This window comes from Micromys minutus, assembly GCF_963924665.1.
Source record: "Micromys minutus genome assembly, chromosome: 25".
In the NCBI taxonomy this organism is placed as follows: domain Eukaryota; kingdom Metazoa; phylum Chordata; class Mammalia; order Rodentia; family Muridae; genus Micromys; species Micromys minutus.
Window position 1 is genome coordinate 5143422 of NC_137960.1, and position 24584 is coordinate 5168005.

The following is a 24584-nucleotide window of genomic DNA, read 5'->3' on the forward strand; positions in this document are numbered from 1 at the left end:
TGTTCTCCGAACCGAGGCCACAGAGATCACTTAGCAGACACAGGGGGACAACATAGAAACAATACAATCCTGGAGGCAAAACCATAGATAAGTTCCAGAAGGGCCTCTCCAGGTCTCTGCCGCTTTAGCTATGAGTCCAGTTTAAGGTCAGCTTGGGCTACAGGAGACCGTGTCTCAATCGAACAGAAGTTGCAAAATAGCACAGCATCCTGACACAGCCCCCAGGGTCACCGAGAGGCTAGGGAAATGTGGGTCTGAAGACAACAGAAAAATCCCAAACTACCCGTTACCCATAAGAGACAAATAGAAGCAGAAGAGGCCCTGAGTCCTTTTGAGCCTCGCGAGGAGGAATTTCTGATGGAAGCATGGAAAATTCCGGAGGGGTGGTAGAGGGAAGCATGTGAGTCATGTGTAATATTAACAAAAATAAGGCGCACACAACTGCCTGGATGTATCTAGCAACCCAGTGGATAACCGCCCACAGGGCCCCTTTAACTGTCTAATTAGCCTAATTACCACCTGCCATTTTTTGGCCTTTTTTGTCCCTCGGATTCCCACTTATTATTTCTTTCATAAATAATACAGTACAGTGTTCCCAAACAAAAGCCCACGGATAACTGGGAGGGGAGAAGCCACAGGTTCGAGAAAGATTTATCATGCTCGCTTGTGAATTAAGATACTTCCTGCCTCACTTTAATTCCAGAACAGGGGCAGAGGCAGGTAGCTCTCTGTAAGTTCCAGGCCAGCCAGAGATACACAGTGGGACACCTTCTATAAACAAACAAGAGAGAGAGAGAGAGAGAGAGAGACAGACAGACAGACAGACAGACAGACAGACATAAAGAAACCTCCGTGCTAGGTGGATAGAGTGACCCAGGATCAGAAGTTCAAGGTTGTTGTCAACTACCTAGTGAGTTTGAGGCTGTTACAGAATATTTAGGACTGTGTTTTTCTTGTTTCTGTTTTTGTTTGCTTGTTGCTTTTGTTGTTGCTGTTTTGTTTTTTTGTTTTTCTTTTTTTGTTTAAAATGCTACCTCACATTTTAGAATCTGATCCCTGGGAAGGCTGTGGGGAGGGTGTGGAAGAGGAAGGAGGTTAATGTGCCTACCGGGCTGCAGCTGCTGTAGATGCAGCTGCTGCCTCCCTGTGGCCTGCGGCTGTCACACCATTCCTCCGGACCACACCGGACAAAGAGCTCTGCCAGGATGGGGACTATTCACCGGAAGACAGTGCCCTGTCTTTGCCTAATCTGCCAGTCTTTGCCCACTTGAGAAAGAAGGTTAACTACCTTCTCTCTAACTTCTGTCCACAGCGCACATCTGGCCCCGGGCGGCAGTCCCTGCAGACAGGAGTTCTCTCCAATGCTTCACCTTTATTTTTGACAGTCTGCTCTCCAGAGAAAGAGGTTCAGGGAAACCAAATTAACGAGACTCCAGGGAGAGCCGAGCTGTAGAGTAAAATCATAAACAACCTGAGAACAAAACCCTTTTTCCACAGTACCTGTTTCTTCTTTTTCCTGCTTTTGTTTTTTGGTTTTGTTTGTTTTTGAGACAGGTCCTTCTACATACATCTGGCTGTCCTGGAACTCACTATGTAGACCAGGCTGGTCTTGAACTCACACAAACACACCTGCCTCTACCTCCTCTGCCTCTGAGTCCTGGGATTAACGGAGTCCTCCCACCCTCCTCTAGCCCTCATATTTTTAAGTTTCTCCCTACCTTTTTTAAAGTTCAGGTCTCACTATATAACTCTGGTTGGCCTAAGAATTTCTACATAAACCAGGTTAGCCTGGAAGAAGACAGAGATGTCCACTGCCTTACCCTGGCTGGGCTGGGATTACAGGTGTGCGTCCCCACAGCCAGCCTTCAATGAATCTCCTACCCACCAGTAAAAAAAACAGGAATCATGAGCTGGGCACAGAAGGGCTCACCTTTAATCCCAGCACTGTGGAAGTAGAGGCAGATAGGTTTGAGGCCAGCCTGGTCTACACATGGACTTCCGAGACAGAATATACATAGAGAGACCCTGTCTCAAAAACAAAACAAAACAAAACAAAACAAAACAAAACAAAACAAAACAAGAACACCACCAACAAACAAACCAAAAACCAAACCACCCATAATCATTACCCTACTTTGATTTAACAATTTATGTGTAGGTCTGTGCTTGAGTACACTCAAGGCCAGAGAACACAGGGTACCCTGTTCTATAGTTTTCTACCTTACTCCCCTTGAGCCAAGATCTCTCCCTGAACCCAGAATTCACACTTGCTGCCAGGTTTGCGGACCAGGGGGCTCCTGAACTCCCTGATGTGTTCCCCTACTCAGAGTTCACACAGCACACGTGTCCTCGCTAGGCTTTTATGTGAGAAGTGGGGAGATGACCTCAAGTCCTTGTGCTTTGGAAGCAGGTGCCCTCACCCGTTGCACCGTCTCCCCGGCCCTGTTACCCATCCCCAGTGAAAGAGATTAGACAACCCACCGCCGCTGGAGCTGCAATTGCAGGCAGTTGTGAGCAGCCAGATGTGGATGCTGGGAACAGAACTCTAGCTCTCTGCAAAAGTGACAAGTACTCCTAACGGCTGAGCCATCTCCCTGGGCCCCTTATTCTTCTTCTCTTGATTGAGAAAATTACATTTACCGAATATGTTTGTACGTGGGTGCCTGTGTCTTGGGGCCCATTGTCGGATTTGGTTGGTTCTCTCTTTCTACAGTATGGGTCGTGGGGTTGAATTCGGGTTGGTAGGCTTGGCAGCAAGTACCTCTATTGACTGAGCCATCGCCAGGGGTCTCAATGTGGCCCAACCCAGCTTGGAACCCACTCTGTCGCAGAGAGCGATCTTTAACTTCCTGACCGACAGGTGATGCGTTCACACATGCGCGCACACATGCGCACACGCGGTCCATGCAATCTAGACTTCAAACTCACTGCCTGGTGCGTGTCAGGCAGGTGCCCGGCCAACAAACTCCACCCTGTCCCCGGTTTTATGTTTCTGTTTTTATTTCCACACGGATGGCTTGGCACTCCCCAACAGTACCATCCACAGAGACTGCTGTGACCCCAGGAGTCACGCCTGCTGGACTTCAGGTTAAATGTTCCCCTTGAATTACGAGTTCTCAAAACTCTGTTTTAATCCTCATATAAGCCTTCCTCCTTCCTCTTGCAGTGTGGGATGAAAAGGCCGAGGAAGTCATCTCCATGGTTCAAGCAAGGGCTGGGAAGAAAGTATAGAGCCAAAAGAAAACAAACAAGACAGGATCCTCTTAAAGGGAGACTAGTGAGGGAAAAGACAAAGAGAAGCTTAGGCTCTGTGACCAGAGAGGGAAGGGTTAAAGTCACCAAATGCTAGTGTGATCTTGGTAGAAAGCTGCTTGATGAGACCCACCCAAACCGGTGCAGATCTTCCGGCCAGCATCCTGGTACCCTCCCAAGCCCATGTTGATTCGTGCGGATCTCTGATCACCGATCGCCAATCGAAGCTAAGGTTAGATGTTTGTAACAACTCTCCTGGGCACAGACACTAACTGGGTGGCATTCTAATGGGGAGGGTTGGCATTACCATTGCTTCAGTGTGAAGAAATAGTTGAAGGAACAGCTTAAATGATGGTTTGTTTAACTTGGCTGAAAGTATCGGAGGGTTCAGCCCCTGGTCACTTGGCCTGTTGTGGGACAGGGCATCCTGGTGATGAGACTGTTTGCTGGGGAGCTTCTCAGCAGGCAGGAGGTACAGAAAAAGGAGTGCTGGGGCTCTCCCTTTACTTTATTGGGGGCAGAGCCCCAGCCCATAGGAGCTGGTGGGGCGTCTGGATCTACCCGCATAGACACACATTCTGAGGAGTGCTTCACCAATCTCCTGGGTGATTCTTAAGCTTATTTATTAGATTTATTTATGTTTTTATTCTGTGGTTTGGGATTGAACCCAGGACCTCTTGTTACACACTAGACAAGCCCTCTACCATTGAACTACCACTCTTCCCAGCTCTCTGTAGTGATTCTAATTGTTATTTATTTATTTTATTTGAGACAGAGTCTCTCTGTATAGTTCTGGCTGTCCGGGAACTCCATATATAGACCAGGTTGGCTTTGAACTCACAGAGGTATGCCTGGCTCTGCCCTCTGAGTACTGGGATCAAAGACAGGTCCCACTACTACCCAGCTCTGAGGTGATTCTAAATCCAGTCAGGTCAACAATGGAGATTATCCAACAGAACAGTATGGTCCCTCAACTTCAAGACCAGCTTGAGCTACAGAGGGAGGGCCTATCTTAAGAAACAAAGGAAGAAAGGAAGCTGACCACTGGCTCTTTTTCAAAATCTTATCCTCAGGAGTTCAAAATCATCCCTCAGCTACATATTGAATTCTAGGCCAGCCTGGGCTACTTTCAAGAAGACCTCCTCCTGAAAAATATTAAAGAGAGAGAGAGGAAGAAGAAGAGAAGAAATATGTTTATTGGCCAGCCTAAGGAAGCAAGAGACAGACAAAGCAGACAAACTGAGGCCCCTCAGCAACACAGGTCAGCTAGGAAGAGACCTGGAGAGCTTCCTACACTAGGATGTAGTAGGGAAAGGCAGCCGGGGCTACACAGAGAAACCCTGTCTCCACATCCCACTCAAAATGGGGGCAGGGAGTGAAGTATAAACTTTAGAACCTTGGGAGCTGAATCAAAACAAACATTTTACAAAGCACACTGAGAGCTTTGTTGCCTGCGGCCCCCTTCCAGCCGCTGCTTGCCTTTGCTTCTGAGGTCAGACCTGCTTTGCCTGTGGCTTGCCTGAAACAAAGACGTCCCCACGCTACAGCTGACTCCCCCAGCTCCAGGAACTGTTAGGCTTTAGACCTGGGACTAGGGACTGACCGAGGTGCAGCCCAGGCTATATGAACTCTTCTCTTAAAGAAAACCAAACACACACACACACCACATACATACATCACACACACATATACCACATACACCACACATGTGTACCACACACACACACACACACACACACACACACACACACACACACACACTACTTTTTTGTGTTGCTTTGTCTTAAATGGTTAAGGGCCCAACACTTCAAGTAGTATTTTTAAGCTGGGTGGTAGTTGAACACATCTTTAATCCAGACAGATGGTCTGAGCTCCAGGCTAGCCTGATCTGCCTAATGAGTTCCATGCTAGCCAGGGCTACATAGTGAGACCCTCTCAAAATAAAAACAAGTGCAAGATATGACATACATGAAGAATCAATAAAAAGTTTAAAAATATTTTTTCAAAAACAATCCAGCACCAAACTATTCATATTTATGTGTCTGTGTCTACAACATAGGTATAGGTACCCACAGAAGTCAGAAAGGGTACTGGATTCCAAGGGCATTGGATCCCTGGACCCTAGAGCTACAGGTAATTGTGAGCCACCTGATGTGGGGGCTGGGAACCAAATTCAGGTCCTCTGTAAGAGCAGTAAAAAGCTCTTGACCACTGAGTCATCCCTTACACACATTTGTTTATGTACCAATTCGGTTTTGAGATGTCTTATGTATTGTAGACTGGACTGAAACCTGATTTGAAAGTAATGTTGGCCTTGAATTCCTGACTTTCCACCTTGATTTCCCAGGTACTAGGACTACAGGTGGCTCACAACCATCTGTGATGGGATCCATGCCCTCTTCTGGTGTGTCTGAAGACAGTGACAGTGTACTCACACACATATAAAATGCTCAGGTCCTGAGTTCAATTCCCAGCAACTACATGGTGGCTCACTTGTTACCATCTGTAACAGGATCTGATGCCCTCTTCTGGTGTGTCTGAAGCAGTGTATTCACATACATTAAATAAATCTTTTTTTAAAAGGTGAACTGCAGCAAGGGTTAAGCTTTGTGGTTTTGTTGGGGTGTTTGTTTTGAGGCAGGGCCTCATGATATAGTCCTGGCTAGTCTGGAACTTGTTATGTTAGACCAGGCTGGCCTCAAACTTAGAGATCCTCCTGCATTTGCCTTCTAAGTGCTAGGATCAAAGGCATGCACCACCATGCCCAACCAAATCAAACCAACCAAAAAAACCTCACTCTATAGACCAGTTAGTGCATGCAGGAGGGTGTCATTTTCTTCAGACACACCAGAAGAGGGCATCGGATCCCATTACAGATGGTCATGAGCAACCATATAGTTGCTGGGATTTGAACTCAGGACCTCTGGAAGAGCAGCCAGTGCTCTCAACCTCTGAGCCATTTCTCTAGCCCAATAAATTCCAACTTTGTTTTACACACACACACACACACACACACACACACACACACACACCTCAAAAAAAAAAAAAAAAATCAGGAGCTGGAGAGCTGGCTCCGAAGTTAAGAGCACTGGCTGCTCTTCCAGAGGACCCAAGTTCAATTCCCATCACCGACATGGCAGCTCACAACTGTCTGTAACTTCCAGGAGCTCCAATACCCTCATCTGGCTTCAACATTCACCAAGCACACATGTTGAATGAACATATAACCCCGGCAAATGTGTGAAATTACAACCTGGTGGCTGGCTAGCTGGGAGCTGCCGTACAGGTAGGATTCTCAGATGGTTTTGTGGAATCTTCTGCCAACCTCGCAACTCCTGGGAATTGAATCCAGGTCTTCTATAAAAGCAGCCAGTGTTCTTAACCACTGAGCCATCTCTCCAGTTTATCTGTATTTGTGTGTGTGTTTGTGTGTGAGATCCTTCAGGAGGGTGTCAGTACATCTTGGGAAAGGCTGAAGTCTGTTCCCAGGTTCTGCTTTATGAACCCACAGGTCTAATGTAGAAATATTCTACTAATTTCCAGTTGACTTTTTAAAAAATATTTATTTATTTTATATGAGTACACTGTAGCTATTTTCAGACAGATGAGAAGAAGCCATCCACTCCTGCTCCTGTTAAAGAGCCACCATGTGGTTGCTGGGAATTGAACTCAGGCCCTTTGGCAGAGCAGCAATCAGTGCTCCTAACCACTGAGCAATCTCTCCAGGCAAACTTTTTTTTTTTTTTTTTTTTTTTTTTTTTTTGGTACATTTTGAGACAAGGTCTCTTTTAGCCCACTGGCTGTAAATTGTCCCGAAGCTGTTTGTATTTTAATGTTAATTCCACTTCCCCAGGAAGGGCTGCCTATTGGTGAGACTCCAACTGAACCTTCCCATTTTAATTAGTAAAATAAAGGAAAGCCAGTGACTGGGGGGGCTGGGCGAGGGAGGTGGAGAGAAGGAAGGTCTAAGAGGTCAGAGGTTGGAGGTTAGAGGTCGTGGCAACATGGAGTTTCCCAAGGACCAGCTGGACCCAGGTGGGATTTGTTGATATTAAAAAACTATGAATATTAAGGATTTTTACAGGTCTAATATCTCATATAGAAAGGCAGTGTGTATCTTTGTCTATTGAGATTTGTGGATTGAGAGTTGGATATATAAATTTGTATGAAAAGCTATCGGGCTTTAGAGTTGTGTTTGTGTAGGATTTTGGGGACAGAGGCAGAGAACAGGCTGTAGAAAACAGCCAAGGGAAGGGAGTTTCGCTGACGAGTTGGGCCGAGTTGGCGGCTCAGACTGGGCTCCAGAGGTGTGTGGGGCTCTGTACCAGGGTTGGGCATGAGGAGTGAGACATATGGACTGGTAAAAAGATAAACTGTTTTTTATTTTTCAATATTTACTGCAACAATTGGCCATATAGTGAGAGCCTATTTAAAAAAACAAGAAACCAAACCAAAACAAAGCCAGGTATCATGGTGCAAGTCCTCAATCCCAGCACTCCAGAGGCAGATGGATCTTTGGTCTACAGAGTAAATTCCAGGGTAGCCAGCGCTACATGGTAAGACCTGCAACAAAATTAAATTAAATTGCCTTCCAAGTGCTGGAATCAAAAGCATGTACCACTCAAAATAAATTTATTTTGTCTCAGAATAAAATAAAATAAAGTTGAAAATCCCAAAACCACAACATCTCTCAAAAATCTTTGTCTAACAAGGAGTCAATAGGAAAATTATGAGGACATCTTGCATTTTTCTTTTCTTTCTGGCTGTCTTCAAAAATCCAGTATTTTCTGTTTTTTTATTTATCTGTTTGCTTTACACTTAAAGTACAACTCATTGTGACCAAACAGCTACAGGTACTTACTGGTTATTGACTAAGATGGTGCAGCCTAGATCAATTCCCCAGCCTACTCTGCCTGTATCCTGGGAAGCTGGCTTGAGGCTTAGCTGCCTCAGCTGAGGGCTCTCAGGCCCTCACACTTCTCTATGTAGTGGGAAAGCAGTCACCACGAGGAGATGAGACTAGGAAAGGCTGGGCATGGAGTTGTGGGGAAAGGGGGTGTGTGGCAGGGGTGGGGGAGCCCTTACCTGTCTGAGTGTGCTATAGTGTGATCCAGTTCCTCCGGTTGGAGGCCAGCCTGGTCTACATCATGAGTTCCAGGACAGCCGGGACTACATAGAGAAACCCTGTTGTTGGGTGTTGGGGTGGGGACTGTGGCTTCAGCGGTAGTGGCACACACAGGGGGACGGACCTGCATTTGATCACCACCCAGCAAAATCAAAACAATATCAAAAGGTTGCTTTGAAAACCTGATGCTCTTGTTCAATCCCTAGAACCCAAATGAAGATGGGAGAATAAACCCTCTGTGCCCATACATATACCCACACAACAGTAATTTTATTTTTTATTAATATTTACTTTTTGAGACAGGGTCTCTCTAAGTAGCTCTGGCTGTCCTGGAAATATGTAGAACAGGTTGGCAGGCTGGCCTTGAACTCAGAGATCCACAGGCTTTCTGCCTCCTGAGTGTTGGGATTGAAGGTAGCCATTACTTGCTTTATTTAAAAAAAAAAAAAAAAAAAAGGAACAGAGACTATGACAAGTCATTAGATAATCAGGTTTTTTTTTTTTGCTTTCAGACAGGATGTCATGAAATTCATTCTGGCCTAGGACTCACTAAATGTACGAAAATAACTTTCAACTCCCGTTCCTGCGGGCTAAGAGCTGAGATTATGGGGCAGGGAGGAGGAAAAAAAAAGGCTAAAGGGCTTCAGATCAGCCCCATTACGGCTATACTGGGCATGGCTAACCCAGAAAGAAAAAAAATCTAGGATATGATGTTTTACTAGAATTTTCTGAAGGCCGCAAGACAAACAGGTTTAACAACTGTAGCCTCCAACGAGCTTCCCTCCTTCTGGACTAGGATCTCCTCCCCATTGTCTTACTAAGGCATTAGAGTTAATATTTTGACTTTTCTTGGAAGCAGAAATAACTAAATCTCCGCAATAAATCAGACTATCCTGAACGGAGATAACTTTGTGGCTGGTCACAAGAGGGTATTCTGGGGTCTGTGCGTGAAAGCCCGGGGAGACCCAGAGGCCTGGCAGCCAGAGCAAAGCCCTTACAAAGGCTGCAGTGCCCCTCCTAGCATCTGCATGGCGGAGCTGCGTGCGCAGACTTCCTCTCCTGTTGTGAAAGTGGTCCGGGTGACCGTTTGTCTGGTTTTGTTCATACCGCCTCACCAAGTCGCATTTGCCGCGCGCGCGGTTTGGGCGAGAGGCGGGAAAACAAGAGTTGGGCTAACTTTGCAGGCTCTACACTGCAGGCGGGCCGAGACAGCCACCATGGGGTACCAGTCAGGTCGCCCACAGCTCGGTGACCTTGAGAGCGACTCTCAGGAGCCTTAGCCTGCGATGCTCTGGACATGGATGCCAGACAACGAAGGAGCAAGCGTGCACGTTTCCACTCTGATCATAGCCTGAGGCTATAGCCGCCCTCGCTGGAGAGTAATGGCGGCGCAGGCCGGGAAGCTTCATCCAGATGCAGCTCAGGCGGAAGTGGAGGAGAGGAGGGGTCGGCGCGGCTCGTGGGAATGGCCCAGCCGCGCGCGGCATCTCCGGGACCGGCGGGCACGCGGCGGCGAGCTCGCGTCACCGCGCGTACCCCACCCACCTGACGGAACGGCCGGCGCGCGCTCCCAGTAACCGCGATTTCTCGCAGCGTTTGTAGCCCTGACGTCACGGTCCGCGCCACCTCTGATTGGGTGAACTGGCAGGACCACGTGACAGAACAGAGCGCTATAAATGGGGCGAGGGGGACGGTGGTGGTCCGCCATTTCGTGGACGCCGTGGGACTTAGAGCTTCTGTGGGAGCAGAGCCAGAGGGAAGCGGGTGGGCCTGTCGGAGCGTTAGGATTTGAGCTTGGGCCTTTTGAATCCAGGATCTCGGTAAGAGACCGGCGAACGGAGAGAGGGAGGTGCAGGTTCGCAGAGTTGAGGTGGGGCTGGACGCAATGGCGGCGCCAGGTTGAGACAAAGGGGCGCCGCCGCCATTTTGTGACGTTCGGTCCCGGGCGGCGGCTGGGGCACCGGGCAGTGCTGGAGATGTTTCCAGGCTTATAAATCCGGGATTTATCTTTTATCCATTGGAGGAAGCCTCCGGGGAGGGATTGCTCCGGGCTTGGGTGCGGAGGGGGGTGTTCTCTAACCGAATTCTCACGTCGCGGCCTTTAGTTGGATGGCGCCTTTTTTCCCCCTTGCTCCCGTTTTTTTTTTGGGGGGGGGTTAGTGTCTTAATTTTGTTTTTATAACCAGGTCTTTTGCCTTAAAACTCTGGTAATCGGGCTTTGTGTGTTAATGTGAATTCTGGTTCAAGTTGAGGTTTCTTTGACCTGTTTGTGCTTTTAACAGGTGTGAAAAACGGGGATGGATGGTGGGTCGAGTTTCATTTGTCTTTTTTTTTTTTTAAGTTTTTGCGGAATGTCTTAGTTGCACAACTGAGTCTTGGGCACAGGGTGGGGTCATGGCAAAATAGGATGTGCCTAGACTAAAATTTTTAGTTTGATAGTTTTAGAACAGTATGGTGTATAGTAGCGAAGACACTTAAAATAGCTCACTTAAATAGGTTTTTCACTTAGGAAATGTTAAGTTGAAGACGAAGACTGTTCTCAAGGTTTTCTGTATCCTCTTGTATAAGTGTCCTTTTGGTAAAAATTCTTTTAAGTATTTTAGAGTATGTGGTGCGGGGCACTTAGTTTCTAGCACCACTCAAGATTTACTTTTATACACTTATTTTATTAAACGATAAGGTCACTTTACCAGTCTGACTTCATAACTGTAACTCCTCTAACTCAGTGAGCCACAGGCATGCATGCTTTACTAGTTGTGGTAGTTTTTAATACATCCACGATGTTGTGGAACCTTTGTGTGGTTCCAAGATACTTATTTTTGTTCTTTTGCTTCTGAGACAGTTGTCGGTGTAGCCCAGGCTGTCCTGGAACTAATTTTTTTAGACCAGGTTGGTCTCCAGCTCAGGTCATTTACCTCCTCGGGATTAAAGATGTTTGCCACCACCGCCCTGATGTGCTTTTTTGGGATAAAGTCTCATACAGCCCAGGCTATGCTTCAGATCCCGGTTTTCTTTTTCTTTAGCCCTGGCCTTCTCAGAGCTAACTCCCTGCTAAGTATTCTGGCCTGCGACCTGCTTCTCCTTGGGATTACCACGGCAGATTTTCTTCTGTATTAATGCTGGGTGTGTGTAGTAATGGGGATTTTAAGTTGCATGCTAGGCAGGCTCCCCACCACTGAACATAGGTTTGAAAAACACATGGAGCCAAGTGTGGTGACACACAATTGTAGTCCTAGTCCTTAAGAGCCAGAGGACCTCTTGAGTTGAAAGATAGCCTGGTCACTTTCTTAAAACACAACACAGGGTTTGGCTGCTTGGAGAATTTTGACTTAAAAAGGAAGCAAGTCTTTAGAAAAAGGTGGGTGGTATTAATATCCTGGCAGTAAAGGAAGTTTTTGTGGCGGTGTATCTTGGGAGCATTTAATTGTGGCAGGACTTAACTGTAGCTCTGCCTGGCCTTAAACTTGTGATCTTAATTACTCTGCTTTTTAAGACTAGAATTTCAGGACCTGCCCAAGGAAGAAAGTCTTTTAAAACATTTTGTTTTGTGCGGTGGTAATATGCACCACAGTGAAGGTCAGGTGATTCGTGGTTTTTCCACAGTGTGTCTTATAGTTCAATTTAGATGCACATGGTTTCCTGTGCTTTTATTCTCTTACACCCCTCCCTAAGGAAGTTTGAGACTTAAGGTTTTGCATTTTAATTCAGGCTAGTTTTTTGTTTGTTTTGTTTGGGGGGGCACATAGAGGCATTTTTATATATTGCTTGGCCCAAATTTGGTGGTTCATTCAAATTTATGAAGGAAGGTATGTTCATCTTTCTATTTCATGCTGTAATTTCTTAGGGCCAACTATTGTGTGGCAATGGGAAGCAACAATATTAAATGATTGTAGCAGAAGCTGATCTTGAACTCTGAATTGTGAGCACTAAAAGTCCGATGTAGGCCACTACTTAACATTCTATTTGGTTGTTTAATTTGAAGTTAAACAAGAGTCAAGCCTCATCTGTATATTATATACAGGGCTAATGGAGCCTGGCACAGGTATTAAAGGACAGCCTGGGATACTTGACCCTGTCATTAAAAAGAAAATGTGATAATTGATTCTTCTGTGTTTTTCTCAGTTCCAGGACAGTTTTTTTGTTTTGTTTTTTTTAAGTCTCACTATATATCCCTTAGCCCTTGCAGGCCTAGAAAATGGGAGTAGGCTGAGATCTGACTCAAATTCACCTGCCTTCCAAATATCTTGAGAAAGATTTCTCTAGCACTGGCTAGCCTGGCACGTCTTCTGTAGACCAGACTAGCCACAAACTCAGAATTGCTTACACACTGCATGAGAGCTGATATTAAAGACATGTTACCACATGTGGCCTGATCTGAGACTTAAATGTAGGCCGACCTCAAATTCAGTTTTTATGCCTGTTGGCTTCTTAGGGATTATGAGTGGAAAGAATAGGGTGAGAGGCAGAGTACATTCTCTAATAATTTTTTTTTTTTACTTTTAAAATTCCTAGGATGTTTTCAACTGCAGATTCCTTGAATAAATTAATATTGTGTATGGACTTTTTTTTATTACAGAAATGCATCGTGATTCCTGTCCCTTGGACTGTAAGGTTTATGTAGGTAATCTTGGAAACAATGGGAACAAGACTGAATTAGAACGGGCTTTTGGCTATTATGGACCACTCCGAAGTGTGTGGGTTGCTCGGAACCCTCCTGGCTTTGCTTTCGTCGAATTTGAGGATCCCCGAGATGCTGCTGATGCTGTCCGAGAGCTAGATGGAAGGTAATGTTAGCAGATAGCTAACCTGGTTTAAATTTTCTAGGACATGTGGCTTTTTGGTGTTTTAGATTTACAGTGGAAATTGCTTTGGAGCATTGTTTACACAGTGGCAGTGTACTGGAGCCTTGGGGACTGACTTGTGCCACCAGGTGTGGGCTTGTATCTGAAGTCCCAGCACATGGAATTAAGAGACCTGTTCAGGGTGTCTTGCTTAGGTAGCAAGTTAAGGTAAGAATAATCTGAATAGGCCACAGTGAAAAGGATCAACTGTAGCCCTGAAGCTGTAGGATAGGTAGTTTGTCCCTACAAGTTCCAGTAATGAAAACTTGTTGGGGTCTATCATCAGTGGCCCAAATATGCCAGTTTTTAACTCTGTGGCTTTGGGCAAATGAAGAGAGGATAATCAACCAAACCATGCCTGGATGTTATTGGATGGAATTTCTTGTATTGGAAGGGGGGGTAATATAAAAAAAGCCAGAATACCTTAAAATCCTGAGAAGTACATTGAGAAATGAAAAATTCAAGGGAACAAGGCACAGTAGAAATAACATGAAAAGCACTTGAACTGTAGTTACTAACAGTTAACATTGAGCTCAGCAATTAAAAGTGGTTCAGGGGCTGAAAAAATACCTCATTAGTTAGAACAGAGGACCTGGTCTTAGTTCTCAGCACCCATGTGGTGGTTCACAACCATTTGTAACATCAGTTCCAGTGTATCTTATCTCTTCAGGCACGTGTGTAGTACATGGCCTTTATATGCAGGCGTTTTTTATTTTCTTTTTATAAAGACTTGTTTACGTACATGAGTACACTGTTGCTGTCTTCACACACACCAGAAAGGCCATCAATCAATCAATTCCCATTACAGCTGGTTGTGAGCCATGTGGTATCAGAACCTTTGAAAGAGCAGTCAGTACGCCTAAACTCTGAGCCATCATCTCTGGCTCCATAAACATTGTTTAAAAATTGTCTCTCTGTGTGTGTTTTTCCCGTTTGGGGGTGGGGGAAGGTCTCATGTCTTAAATAGCCAGGTGGTGTCCCAGCACTTGGAGGCAGAGCAGGTGGATCTCTTGATTCAATGCTATCCTGGTCTATAGAATGAGTTGCAACACAGCCCTACACAGAATCCGTTTGGGAAAATCAACACTAATGTGTTAATGTATGTTTTGTCTGTATGTCTGTACCGTATGTATTCTGCTAGTCGCAGGCCAGAAAGTGTTTGGTTCCCTGGAACTAGAATTACGGGTGGTTTTGAGCCACCATGTGGGTACTGGGAATCAAACCTGAGTTGTCTGCAAAAACAGCTAGTACTTTTAACTACCTAATAGGGAATCAATAGCCTAGGACTAACTTCCTAGTGCTGGGTAAAGAGTAGCAAATTTAACACCTTAGAGCAAACAGGTCTGGGCAACTCTTTGAGAGTGTCAAACTTAGATTGAAATATGGCGAGGTCGATACAGGACTACTGCTATCAACTTTGTGATTAGTGTCCTTTCTCTTTAGAACACTATGTGGCTGCCGTGTAAGAGTGGAACTGTCAAATGGTGAAAAGAGAAGTCGGAATCGTGGCCCGCCTCCCTCTTGGGGTCGTCGTCCCCGAGATGATTACCGCAGGAGGAGTCCTCCACCTCGGCGCAGGTACTTGAGAGAAGACCTTTTAGAGAAAGACATTGGTGTAATGGAGTAGCTAGTAGGAGCAGGTATTTCTTCCTAAGGTTGTTGGTGGGTTTTAACTTACTGTGGACATCGGAGGTTTCTGCAAAACATTTGCTGGGTGTAGTTTGGGGTATGTGAGTTGTGCTGAGTGTTGGCTTTTTGTCTGTAGGTGTATTATTCATGTTGGTAGTTAGTAGCTTCTATCTTGGATCTGTCTTCTAGTTCATCTTCTAGTTGCATCTTTCCAAGTCTTCCCTTTTACTTCAATTTAGGCCTTTTTCCATTTCTTGGCTCCATAATGATCAACATTACATTCAACTAGCTCTTCACAAATGTGTTTTCTACTAGCACAATTGTAATATTTATCAAAACAGGCAGCTGTTTTAATGTTACAACTGGTAAAGTAGAAATCTTTCTGAAACAAACTTAAATCACTGACCAATAAAGGGGGCTTAAAAGTATTCCCAGTCATCCGTTCTTGAACCCCAAATAGGAGAGAATTCAGTTTTTTTATGATTGAAATGGCATCATTCTTGGACCAGGCAGTATTGCCTGGATACAAACTCCTCATCTCCTCAAATCAAGCCTCTAAAATAGTTTCTGTAGGACTGAATTTACCTCTTACAGGTGAGTGAAGTCCTAGGAGATAGGAGTTCAAATCTTGCCCCTTTTGCTATTTTGAAAAACAACACACTGTTGCCCATCATAATAAAGAGTATTTGTTAGCTAATAGATGGTTGTACTGATGGCTTGTTTTTTTTTTTTCATTTTTTTTGTGCTTTTTGGTCCATCTATTAATAAAAATGAACCCCGTTACAGAGTCACCATCATGTCTCTTCTCACCACCCTCTGAATCTGCATTAGCCAGTCAACTAGCCCTTTCAGCGTCATGTGACCAGCGCGCCCCATTCAGCTTGGCTGGTGTCGTTTCACATGACCCAGGCTGGCCAGTCGTCAGGTTGCACCGCCCTTTGGTTCCCGAGCATGCTGTTTTCTCTCAGCCTTCTCTCCAACCTTAACCAAATCGGCAGCAGCCACCTCGACCGCCCACACATTCCTGGCCAATCAGCTCAGCTGTTTATTTACCAAATGTCTTCACTACAACTACAGCAGCAGCCTTCGGCTAACAAAAAAGCAGGAAAAATCCACAACACCCCCTTCGCCAACCAACTAAATCCAACGCAACATCTGGCAAAACCTTTTCAGCAAATTCTTCCTGGCCGTCAGTCCGGCAGCCTCACCTCACCATTTCTAGCTTGTTGAAACCCAAAACTAGTAAGTTTTTCCTGCTTATACAGTTTACTGCTGGTTAAAAATAAGGAGTAAGCGGCTTAAAGTAATTCTTTTTTCTGGATCAAAGGCTGGCTGTGCATAATTGAATGGTAACGTACAATATATTGCTTGAAACAACTTTTAAGGGTGATAGGGAACGCATAATGTGACTAGACCTTCAAGTGAACTTATGTGCATGTGTGAGATGCCAAACTAAAAAATTTAATATCTCTAACAGATTTTAGCTTTTCTTCCTAGCAAAATTTTGTTAAATCCTATCACCTTTAAATGGTTTTACTAACAGTTTTCAAAATTAAAAAAAAATGGGGGTGAAGTGTGGGCCAAGCTACAGTAATTTTGATAAGCCTAAACACACTCTTAAATGTGACATCACAAATGCAGTTCTAATGTAGCACTAAATGGCATCGATGTTTACACCTACCACGTTTTCACAAAATTACACTATCCACCTGGGACTTAAGTCTTGTTAGAGACTTAAAGGTTTGCATGGGTTCCAAATACTGGTTTATGGTACTGTTTTTGGAACTACTTGTGGGACTACATTTTGGTGTGGTGTTTGGGGTAGTGGAATTAGTTTGACATGGAAGTTTTGCATTGGACAGATCTGCTGTGAAGCATTCTTTGTTAAAATGAATCCATGGTTGGAATACCTGCTTTTCACTTGAGCTTTTTGTTCCTTAATCTTTCTGTGCCTTTTTTTTTTCTTTTCTTTTTTTTTTACTTTTGGACGATGAGTGCCAGTTCTCCGGCACATTCACTGGGCCCAACAGTGAAATTGAAAAGTTGGGAAATGCCTCACGCCACATACAATAATTGACTATTAGCCTAACTTTACTGTTTCTGCTTTTAGATCCCCAAGAAGGAGAAGCTTTTCCCGAAGTCGGAGCAGGTAAATGTTTTGGTACCCTGTTCTTAAAAATGGCAGCTTCTGATACCTTTAAGCTGTTTCCTGAAGTACTTGTTTAATGAGACTTAGATAACTGGCTAATAATTAGAGTCACAGGTAGTATATACATCGTGAAAGTCAGCATTAGGTTATTAGAGTGAGCCAGCCTTTAACATGAATTTCTGATAAACTAATATGTTTTCTGTTTGCTTTAGGTCACTTTCTAGAGATAGGAGAAGAGAAAGGTCTCTGTCTCGTGAGAGAAATCACAAGCCGTCTCGATCCTTCTCTAGGTCTCGTAGGTAAGAGGAGTGACTGAACTATTGAAGATACGTATATATAATCTTTCTGTACTATGTACTATAATGTTTAATTTTTTTGTCTTTTGTCTTTTAGCCGATCTAGGTCAAATGAAAGGAAATAGAAGACCAGTTTGCGAAAGTGTACAGGAAATAACTTCACTTGACAGGAGTATGTACAGGAAATTAAAGTTTTGTTTGAGACTTCATAAGCTTGGTGCATTTTTAAAATGTTTTAGCTGTTCAAATTTGTTTTGTCTCTTGGAACAGTGACAGCGATGTAATTCTCTATGGTTTCAAATGGATCATATGAGGCATGTGATACCAAGAATTGTTACTTTACAATGTTCCCTTAAGCGAGATTGGATTTTCTTTGAATTTTAGTTTTTCATAGACTGAAATAAATATAGATCCTGCCCAGTTTTAAGTGTGATGTACTAATGATATAAAGCAACTGGCGGAAAGTGAATAAAGTTCCTGTAGTAGCGGAGACACGATGTGGCACTGTGGGTAAAATGGTGAAGCAGTCTTTCAAAGCTGCTGTGAACACAGCCAACAGGGAAAGGGTAGGAACCACGCTCAGAAGGTTTTCAAAGTGGTTCCTTCCTGTTCACTATATGTGGATGCAGAGCTGTTGTAACATCTTTATCTGGAAATGTAAGATACCACTGTCATCAGTTTAAGGGTACATTGTAGAGCTGAACTCAGTTACTGTGCAAGATTTTTTTTTTCCCGTGATGTCATTTGTAATATGTTTGTGAGAATCCTTGGGATTAAAAGTTTTGGTTACAAATTGTTGTTTAACTTGAAAGCCTGTTTTTCCTTGCACACTCAGTCTGTGAGCTTGGTATCAAGTCCAGGTATAACATTCCTATTGGAAGCCATACTTATATTTTCTTGTAAAGTGCTTTTGAATTAATAAAACACTAGCATAATTGTGTAGTGGTCAGTGAACCCACTGCTGCCGTTGTTCTTATCTCCAGGAAAGCAGCTGGTTACCCAGTTCCTCCTTTGTAAGAAACACAACCAAGAGGCAGGCACTGCATTGGTGAAGAAATTTCCCCCTTGCTTGTCACCTATGAGAGTTAGCCATCTTTTTAGGTGTTGAAGTCAGGATCGTGGCAGTTAGTGGCTAACATTTTAAAGTAAGCCACCAACCAGTATGGTATATTGTAATTCTTTAAGTTGCCCATAAAAAGTGGCTTTGATCTTCAGCATGAAACCATTCAACAAAGTTTTTAAATTAATTTCATTTTATAACTTGAGGTGTTGCATGGGATTCCAAATTGATCCATTATGTAAAATTCACAATATATGGTTAATTGTAACGATGCACAGTTGAATATGGAGGCATGCATACCCTTTCTCTTAGAAATCTGGAGGAGTTGTGGTTTCAGTTTTTGTGTGCAATTAGATTAAATCATAATGCAACAGTCTTGTGGCTTAAGTTTCCTTAAATGTGTTCTTTTGAGATAGTGTTTTTTTTTCCCTTTGATTCTACTGTACTGACTTTATCTTTGCTAAGTTCATTCTGTACACTTAAAAATCACCACGGGATTATTTGTTATCTTTAAACAATAAGTTTCAGTAAGAAAGGAGAGAATTGTGTCCAGAAGGCTCCAACATGAGCCTTTGAAAGAAGTACACATCTTCAAAGAAGAAAATTTTTAAATTTAGATTCCCTGAGTCATTTTGTCCTTTGGCAGAATTGAGGTGAAGCCTACTCCTTGTTATATTAGCTACTCTTTTATTTTGAGTGTAATACTAAGGATGGCTACAGATAAGTATTTGCTAGAGGCCATTATTAGTACTTAGTGATGATTAGAAAAGGCATTTGAGAATTGGGATTCTCTTTCCATTATGGGTCACCTCAGATGTATGTGCATTTAAAGCAGGATGTGGGTGCCCTTCATTTACCATCTAGTACCTTAATAGTTAGTATGGCATCTCCACCCTGTGTTGGATCACATGCACTGAAGCATCAAGCTGAATGGGAGATCTTAGTATTTTTCTTGATCTCTGCCCTACTTTTGCATGATGCCACTTAATTAGGAATGGTTTTGGTTTTAGAAGTTTAAAATGCTGCATGTTAAAAGCATGCTAGACCTGTTACAGTTTCAGAATGAGCTAACCCTGTTAGCAGTGAAGAGTATAGGTAATAAACAGCCATAGTCTCTGAATCACTGGTTTAGTGCCTTGTCTTAAATGAGCTTTGCTTTTCTGAATCCAGATGGGATTTAGATATCAGACAAGTAATCTCTTCCGGTGTGTATTTTTGTAATGCCAGACTGTTGCCTTCTGGTTTTCCTTTGGGGAGGGACATTAAAGATTTTATTATTAAATATATTGACTTAAAGCTGGGTTGGAGTATATTTTTATCTAAACAATCTGGTGGTAATCAATGCCAACTTTACATTGCTCTGGAGTTCTGAAGGATGTAGTGGTTGTCAAGCCTTCCATAAAGCTGTAGATAATAGGTTTTATTTTTATTGGGGGATGGGAATCCTACCCCTGTCCCTACAGTGTGGGTCCAAGAAAAGGCCCATCCTAGCTGAGCCATGCACTTTTAATTCCTGCTTCCCCAATCTGTTTACCTAGGGGTCACTTGTAAATGCCTTATTGGCCTCCATGTTGGTCCTAGGGCTTGGACTTGGTTGTCAGAAAGCTTTCCTACATACACGTAGCCTGTCTCCAGCTACAGCACTATACAAATGAACTGTATCTGCTACAGGCTGGTGAGGTAGGAGTGGAAGGGCCACAGTTGAAGGCTAGAAAGTGGGTAGTTAAGGGCCGTGGTTCTCTGCAAGACCCACAGCTTTTAAAGATTTGTAAGTTAATTTCCAGAGGGCCTGGTATCAGTATTGCACAGGGAATTGGCTGGCTAACCACTTAAGCCACTGGTACTAGACTGCTGCCTCTTCCTCATTCCCCTATTCAATCGCAGCATCTTTAGTTGGGATGGAGGCATGTTACTTTCAAATGAAGCCACCACGGCCAGATTATACTGATTTAGCTCTTGAAAAGATTGGAGACTGGTATGCTTCATCTTCACACATGAGAAGGGACCACCATTTGGTTGCTGGGATTTGAACTCGGGACCTCTGGAAGAGCAGTCTCATAGAGAGTAGGAAGTGGTAACTGATTTCATCCCCTTGGAGAGGTCTTTCAGAGATGATGTCACTATACTCACATGGTCTCTGCTGGGCAATCTTTAATGCTGTATTGTCAATGAGCCACTATGATGTCCAGGCTGCTGCTGTTTTCCTAGAGCCTATGACTCAAGGATTCTTAACAGACCAGAAGTGCTCTCAGCATTTAGTAGTTCCCATTTTGTGCTGGGAAGGAAATTTAAAGTAAGCCACCAGTATGGTATGTTTTGCTAGTGAGCTATGTACTGCTTTGTCACATGATGGCTTGGACAGTGAGTATGTTAGCACCAGGTACTTGAGAAGCAATGAGCCACGTTTCTACTATAGTAAGATTATTCCCACCCACACCCCAGCTTATAAAAATGTCTCCCCTCAGGCTGGCCTCAAAACAGCTACATAGCCAGACAACCTCCTGCCCCATGTAGTTTATTCAGTGCTGGGCAAGTACTCTTATCAGCTGATATTCAGCCTCAACCCTTTGGACTCTGTACAAGAAAACACACAATAGTCCTTGATTATTTTGGGTTAGATTATGTTTGGGATTGAACCCCAGGGAGTTTGTGAGGATAGGGAGCCACCATACTAGTGAAAGGCCCTCACAACAAGGACTTGTGCCAAGTAGATGGCTGTTGCATCAGCCCCAGTGTTTTTCCCACCTACCACTGAATTGTAGCTATGTATGTAGCTCAGCAACAGCACTGCCTGACAAGTTCCAGACCTTGTTTGATTCTTTGCACTAAGGATAAGAAGTTTTAGTCCCTATGTGAGTTTTTTTTTTTTTTTTTTTTTAAATATTTATATGCGTTCACTGGAGCTGTATTCTGATACCAGAAAAAGGCATGGGATCCTATTACAGATGGTTGTGAGCCACCATGTGGTTGCTGAACTCAGGACCTCTGGAAGAGCAGTTGGTGCTCTCCAGCCCCTCACCCCCCCCCCCCTTTTGAGTTCTTAAAAGAATAGACAACTTACTAAATGTGAGAGGGCATAGATAGGGGCTCACGTCATCACACTGGCTCAGTTGGAGATGCACAGAATGAATGCTTACCAGCAAGGAGGGGACTGGAGCTCAGGTGAAGGACATGGCCAGGCAAGCAGATGCTGAATTGGTAAGATGCCAGTAAATTGGTTCTCAAGAGCTACCATCAGATTAACTTGCTGGAACAATGGGTGGTTCCATGCCCCAGTGACTTACCTACCCAGTGCCCTTGATAATGATCTTAAAGTATGTTTTGTATTTCATACTTTGTGGGTTTCATCCCAAACATGTCAGCACTTCCTAGTATTCCATGCAGTTAATATCTACACTGTTTTCTCAAAGGCAGCCTTTCCCCCATAAGTAGTGTTTTACAAATTGAGGTTTCAGTTGCCCAGCTTGCCACTAGGTGGCAATACTGTCCTGCAATCCTGGGATCAAAGCCTTTGGCCAGTGCATCTAGGTCATGGGTCTCTGGAGCAGAGTTAGCATTGACAGTAACTGCAAGAGTGAGTGGAATGGGCATTGCTTGGAATTTACTTGTGTCTTCCCCCAGGTCGCTTGAGCCTCACTGCTGGGTCCTTGTCATATATGTTGAAACTAAGGCTTGGGGCCAAAACTGAGTAGTATGTGGGAAAGACTTCCACAGAACCTAAAGCCATGTGCTCCGGAGCACATAGGAGAGTGTCCAGTGTGAACCAACAGATTCACAACTCCAAGGCTTTGCTCAGGTGAATGAGGAGGAGATCTCAGAGATGGCTGGATATTGTAATTTTCCAGATTTGAAAGTAGAGAAAGGGCTAGAGGTGGCTTAGCGGTTAAGAGCACTGACTGCTCTTCCAGAGGTCCTGAGTTCAATTTCCAGCAACCACATGGTGGCGCACAACCATCTGTAATGGGATCTGATGCCCTCTTCTGGTGTGTCCGAAGACAGCGACAGTGTGCAGTGTACTTACATAAAACAAATCTTTAAAAAAAAAATTAGAGAAAGCTTTGGAAGCAGAGGCAGGTTGGAACTCCAGTTCCAGGCTACCCAAGTCTACACAGAAGTTGCTACACAGAAGAGCAAGTTCTAGACAGCCAAGGCTACACAAAAACCTTGTCCCATAATGTAGCATCTATACATATATACGTCCTATGTCAAGATTAAGTAAGTAGTGAAAGGTTGTTTTGTAATGTGTATGCTTGAGGATGTACACACTACACACACTTGGTGTGTTCATACCAGTAGAGGTCATAAGAAGGTGTCAGATCCCCTGAAACTACAGTTCAAGTGAGCCTCTCACTGTGCTAGAAAGAAGCCCAGGTCCTCAGTAAGAGCAGTAAGCACTTTTAACTGCCTCTGGGAGAATTGAAATAACCCTGAAGCCAAGCATGAGAGGATTCCTCATGATCTAGAAAGAAAGCTAAGGCTGGAGAGATGGCTCAGTGGTTAAGAGCACTGGCTGCTTTTCCAGAGGTCCTGAGTAATAGAAGTCCCAGCAACCACATGGTAGCTCACAACCATCTGTAATGGGGTCCAATGCCCTCTTTTGGCCTGCGGATCAGAGCCCTCATACATTAAACAAACAAACAAATAAATAAATAAAGCTAAGACCCAGGGAAGGCGAGTGACTGCCGGGGACTAAAGGAACTGAAGGAATACAGCTGGGCCACCTCTCCGATCAACCCTTCACCCTGAGAGGATCCTGGCAATGTGCCAGCCGCCCTGGCAGATAAAGCCTCAGACGAATGGCAAACAGTGCTTGCTCCAAGAGTCAACACCGGTCTGATTCAGCCTGTGGTTTGTGCTTGTGCCAGCCCTCAGGACTGCCATCTCATCCTCTGTTCCTTTTGTCACCCCTACTGGTAACATTTGAGGCTCCTATGAGCATGGGACTTGCAGTGACTTTCAGATTATTATAGACCGGCTTGCCCATCCCCCTGGGCAGGCAGATTCAGCACTGCCCCAACGAAGTTTCAGCATCAGGGCGGAGCCCACACAGGGTTGGGAACAGCATTGCCAGGGCTGGTCCTTGTTGGGAGTAGACTCCTTGCCAACAGGTGTTGGCTCTGAGGCACAGTGGAACAGGTGGGATGCCCACCTCAAGGATTTCACAAGCACCATCATTTGCATTCATTGCAGATAGCATGATGCTTAGGAAATTTTATTTTGTGTGTGTGTGTGTGTGTGAGAGAGAGAGAGAGAGAGAGAGACAGTGTTTCTCTGTGTAACCCTGGTTGTCCTGAGATCTGCCTGCCACTGCCTCCTGGCTGCTGAGAGTCTAGGTATGGCTTATCATGGTTATTTTCTTTTAGTTTTTCTTTTGAGACAGGATCTAGTTATTGTAGCCTAGGTTGGCTTTGAACTGGAGACCCTTCTTCTGGGGCTTCCCACATGCTGAGGTAACAGGTCTGTACCTCCTTGCCCACATTCAGAGATGGTTTTGAGTGTCAGGGATAATTTGAGGAAGAAAGTTTCTTAGGAAGGCTTTTGTTTAGCCATTTCTTATGGACATAGGACTCAAGAGGTGAAAGACTAGTCAATCCTGTCAGGTCTGGTGGAGCTGAGCTGAGGACCCACATCAGCAGCCACCAGCTTGATATCTGAGACCCACAACCTTGAATGTATGTTCTAGGGAATACAGCCCAGTCACAAAATATAGTCAATTCCAATATTAAAACAGCAAACTACTGCCTTCTAGACTATAAGATGATCTGGTTCCTAACACATTAACATTCTAGGTATTCTACCAACGTAGCATAGCTGGTAGAGAGCTTGATTAGCGTGCATGAAGACTTAGGTCTCATCCCTGGTATCACAGGAAACCTGGCCTGATGCACACTTGTAATTCGGAGTTAGAAGCAGTGGATTCAGAAGTTCAAGGTTTTTATAAAAACAAACTGAAAAAAAAAATAGATGGTTGAGTCTGGAGGTGGCAGGACACACCTTTAATCCCAGCACTCAGTGGCAGAGACAAACAGATCTCTGTGAGTTCCAGGACAGCCAGGGCTACACAGAGAAACCCTGTCTCAGAAAGAGAGAGAGACAGAGTGGGGAGAGAAAAGAAAGTGGCAGTAGAGAGATGGCTCGGTGGTTAAGAGCACTGACTGCTCTTCCAGAGGTCCTGAGTTCAATTCCCAGCAACCACATGGTGGCTCACAACCATCTGTCATGGGATCTGGTG

General features: G+C 44.3%; 1 protein-coding gene across 1 annotated transcript; it reads left to right on the forward strand.

Moving 5' to 3' along the window:
* The first annotated feature begins 10084 nt into the window (after positions 1-10084).
* Positions 10085-18733, forward strand: SRSF3 (serine and arginine rich splicing factor 3). Its single transcript, XM_080937656.1, has 6 exons — positions 10085-10197; positions 12954-13161; positions 14662-14796; positions 16958-16996; positions 17209-17295; positions 17390-18733. The coding sequence occupies exons 2-6, from the start codon at positions 12956-12958 to the stop codon at positions 17415-17417; spliced, it is 495 nt and encodes a 164-aa protein (XP_080793782.1). The 5' UTR covers positions 10085-10197; positions 12954-12955; the 3' UTR covers positions 17418-18733.
* Positions 18734-24584: the final 5851 nt, after the last annotated feature.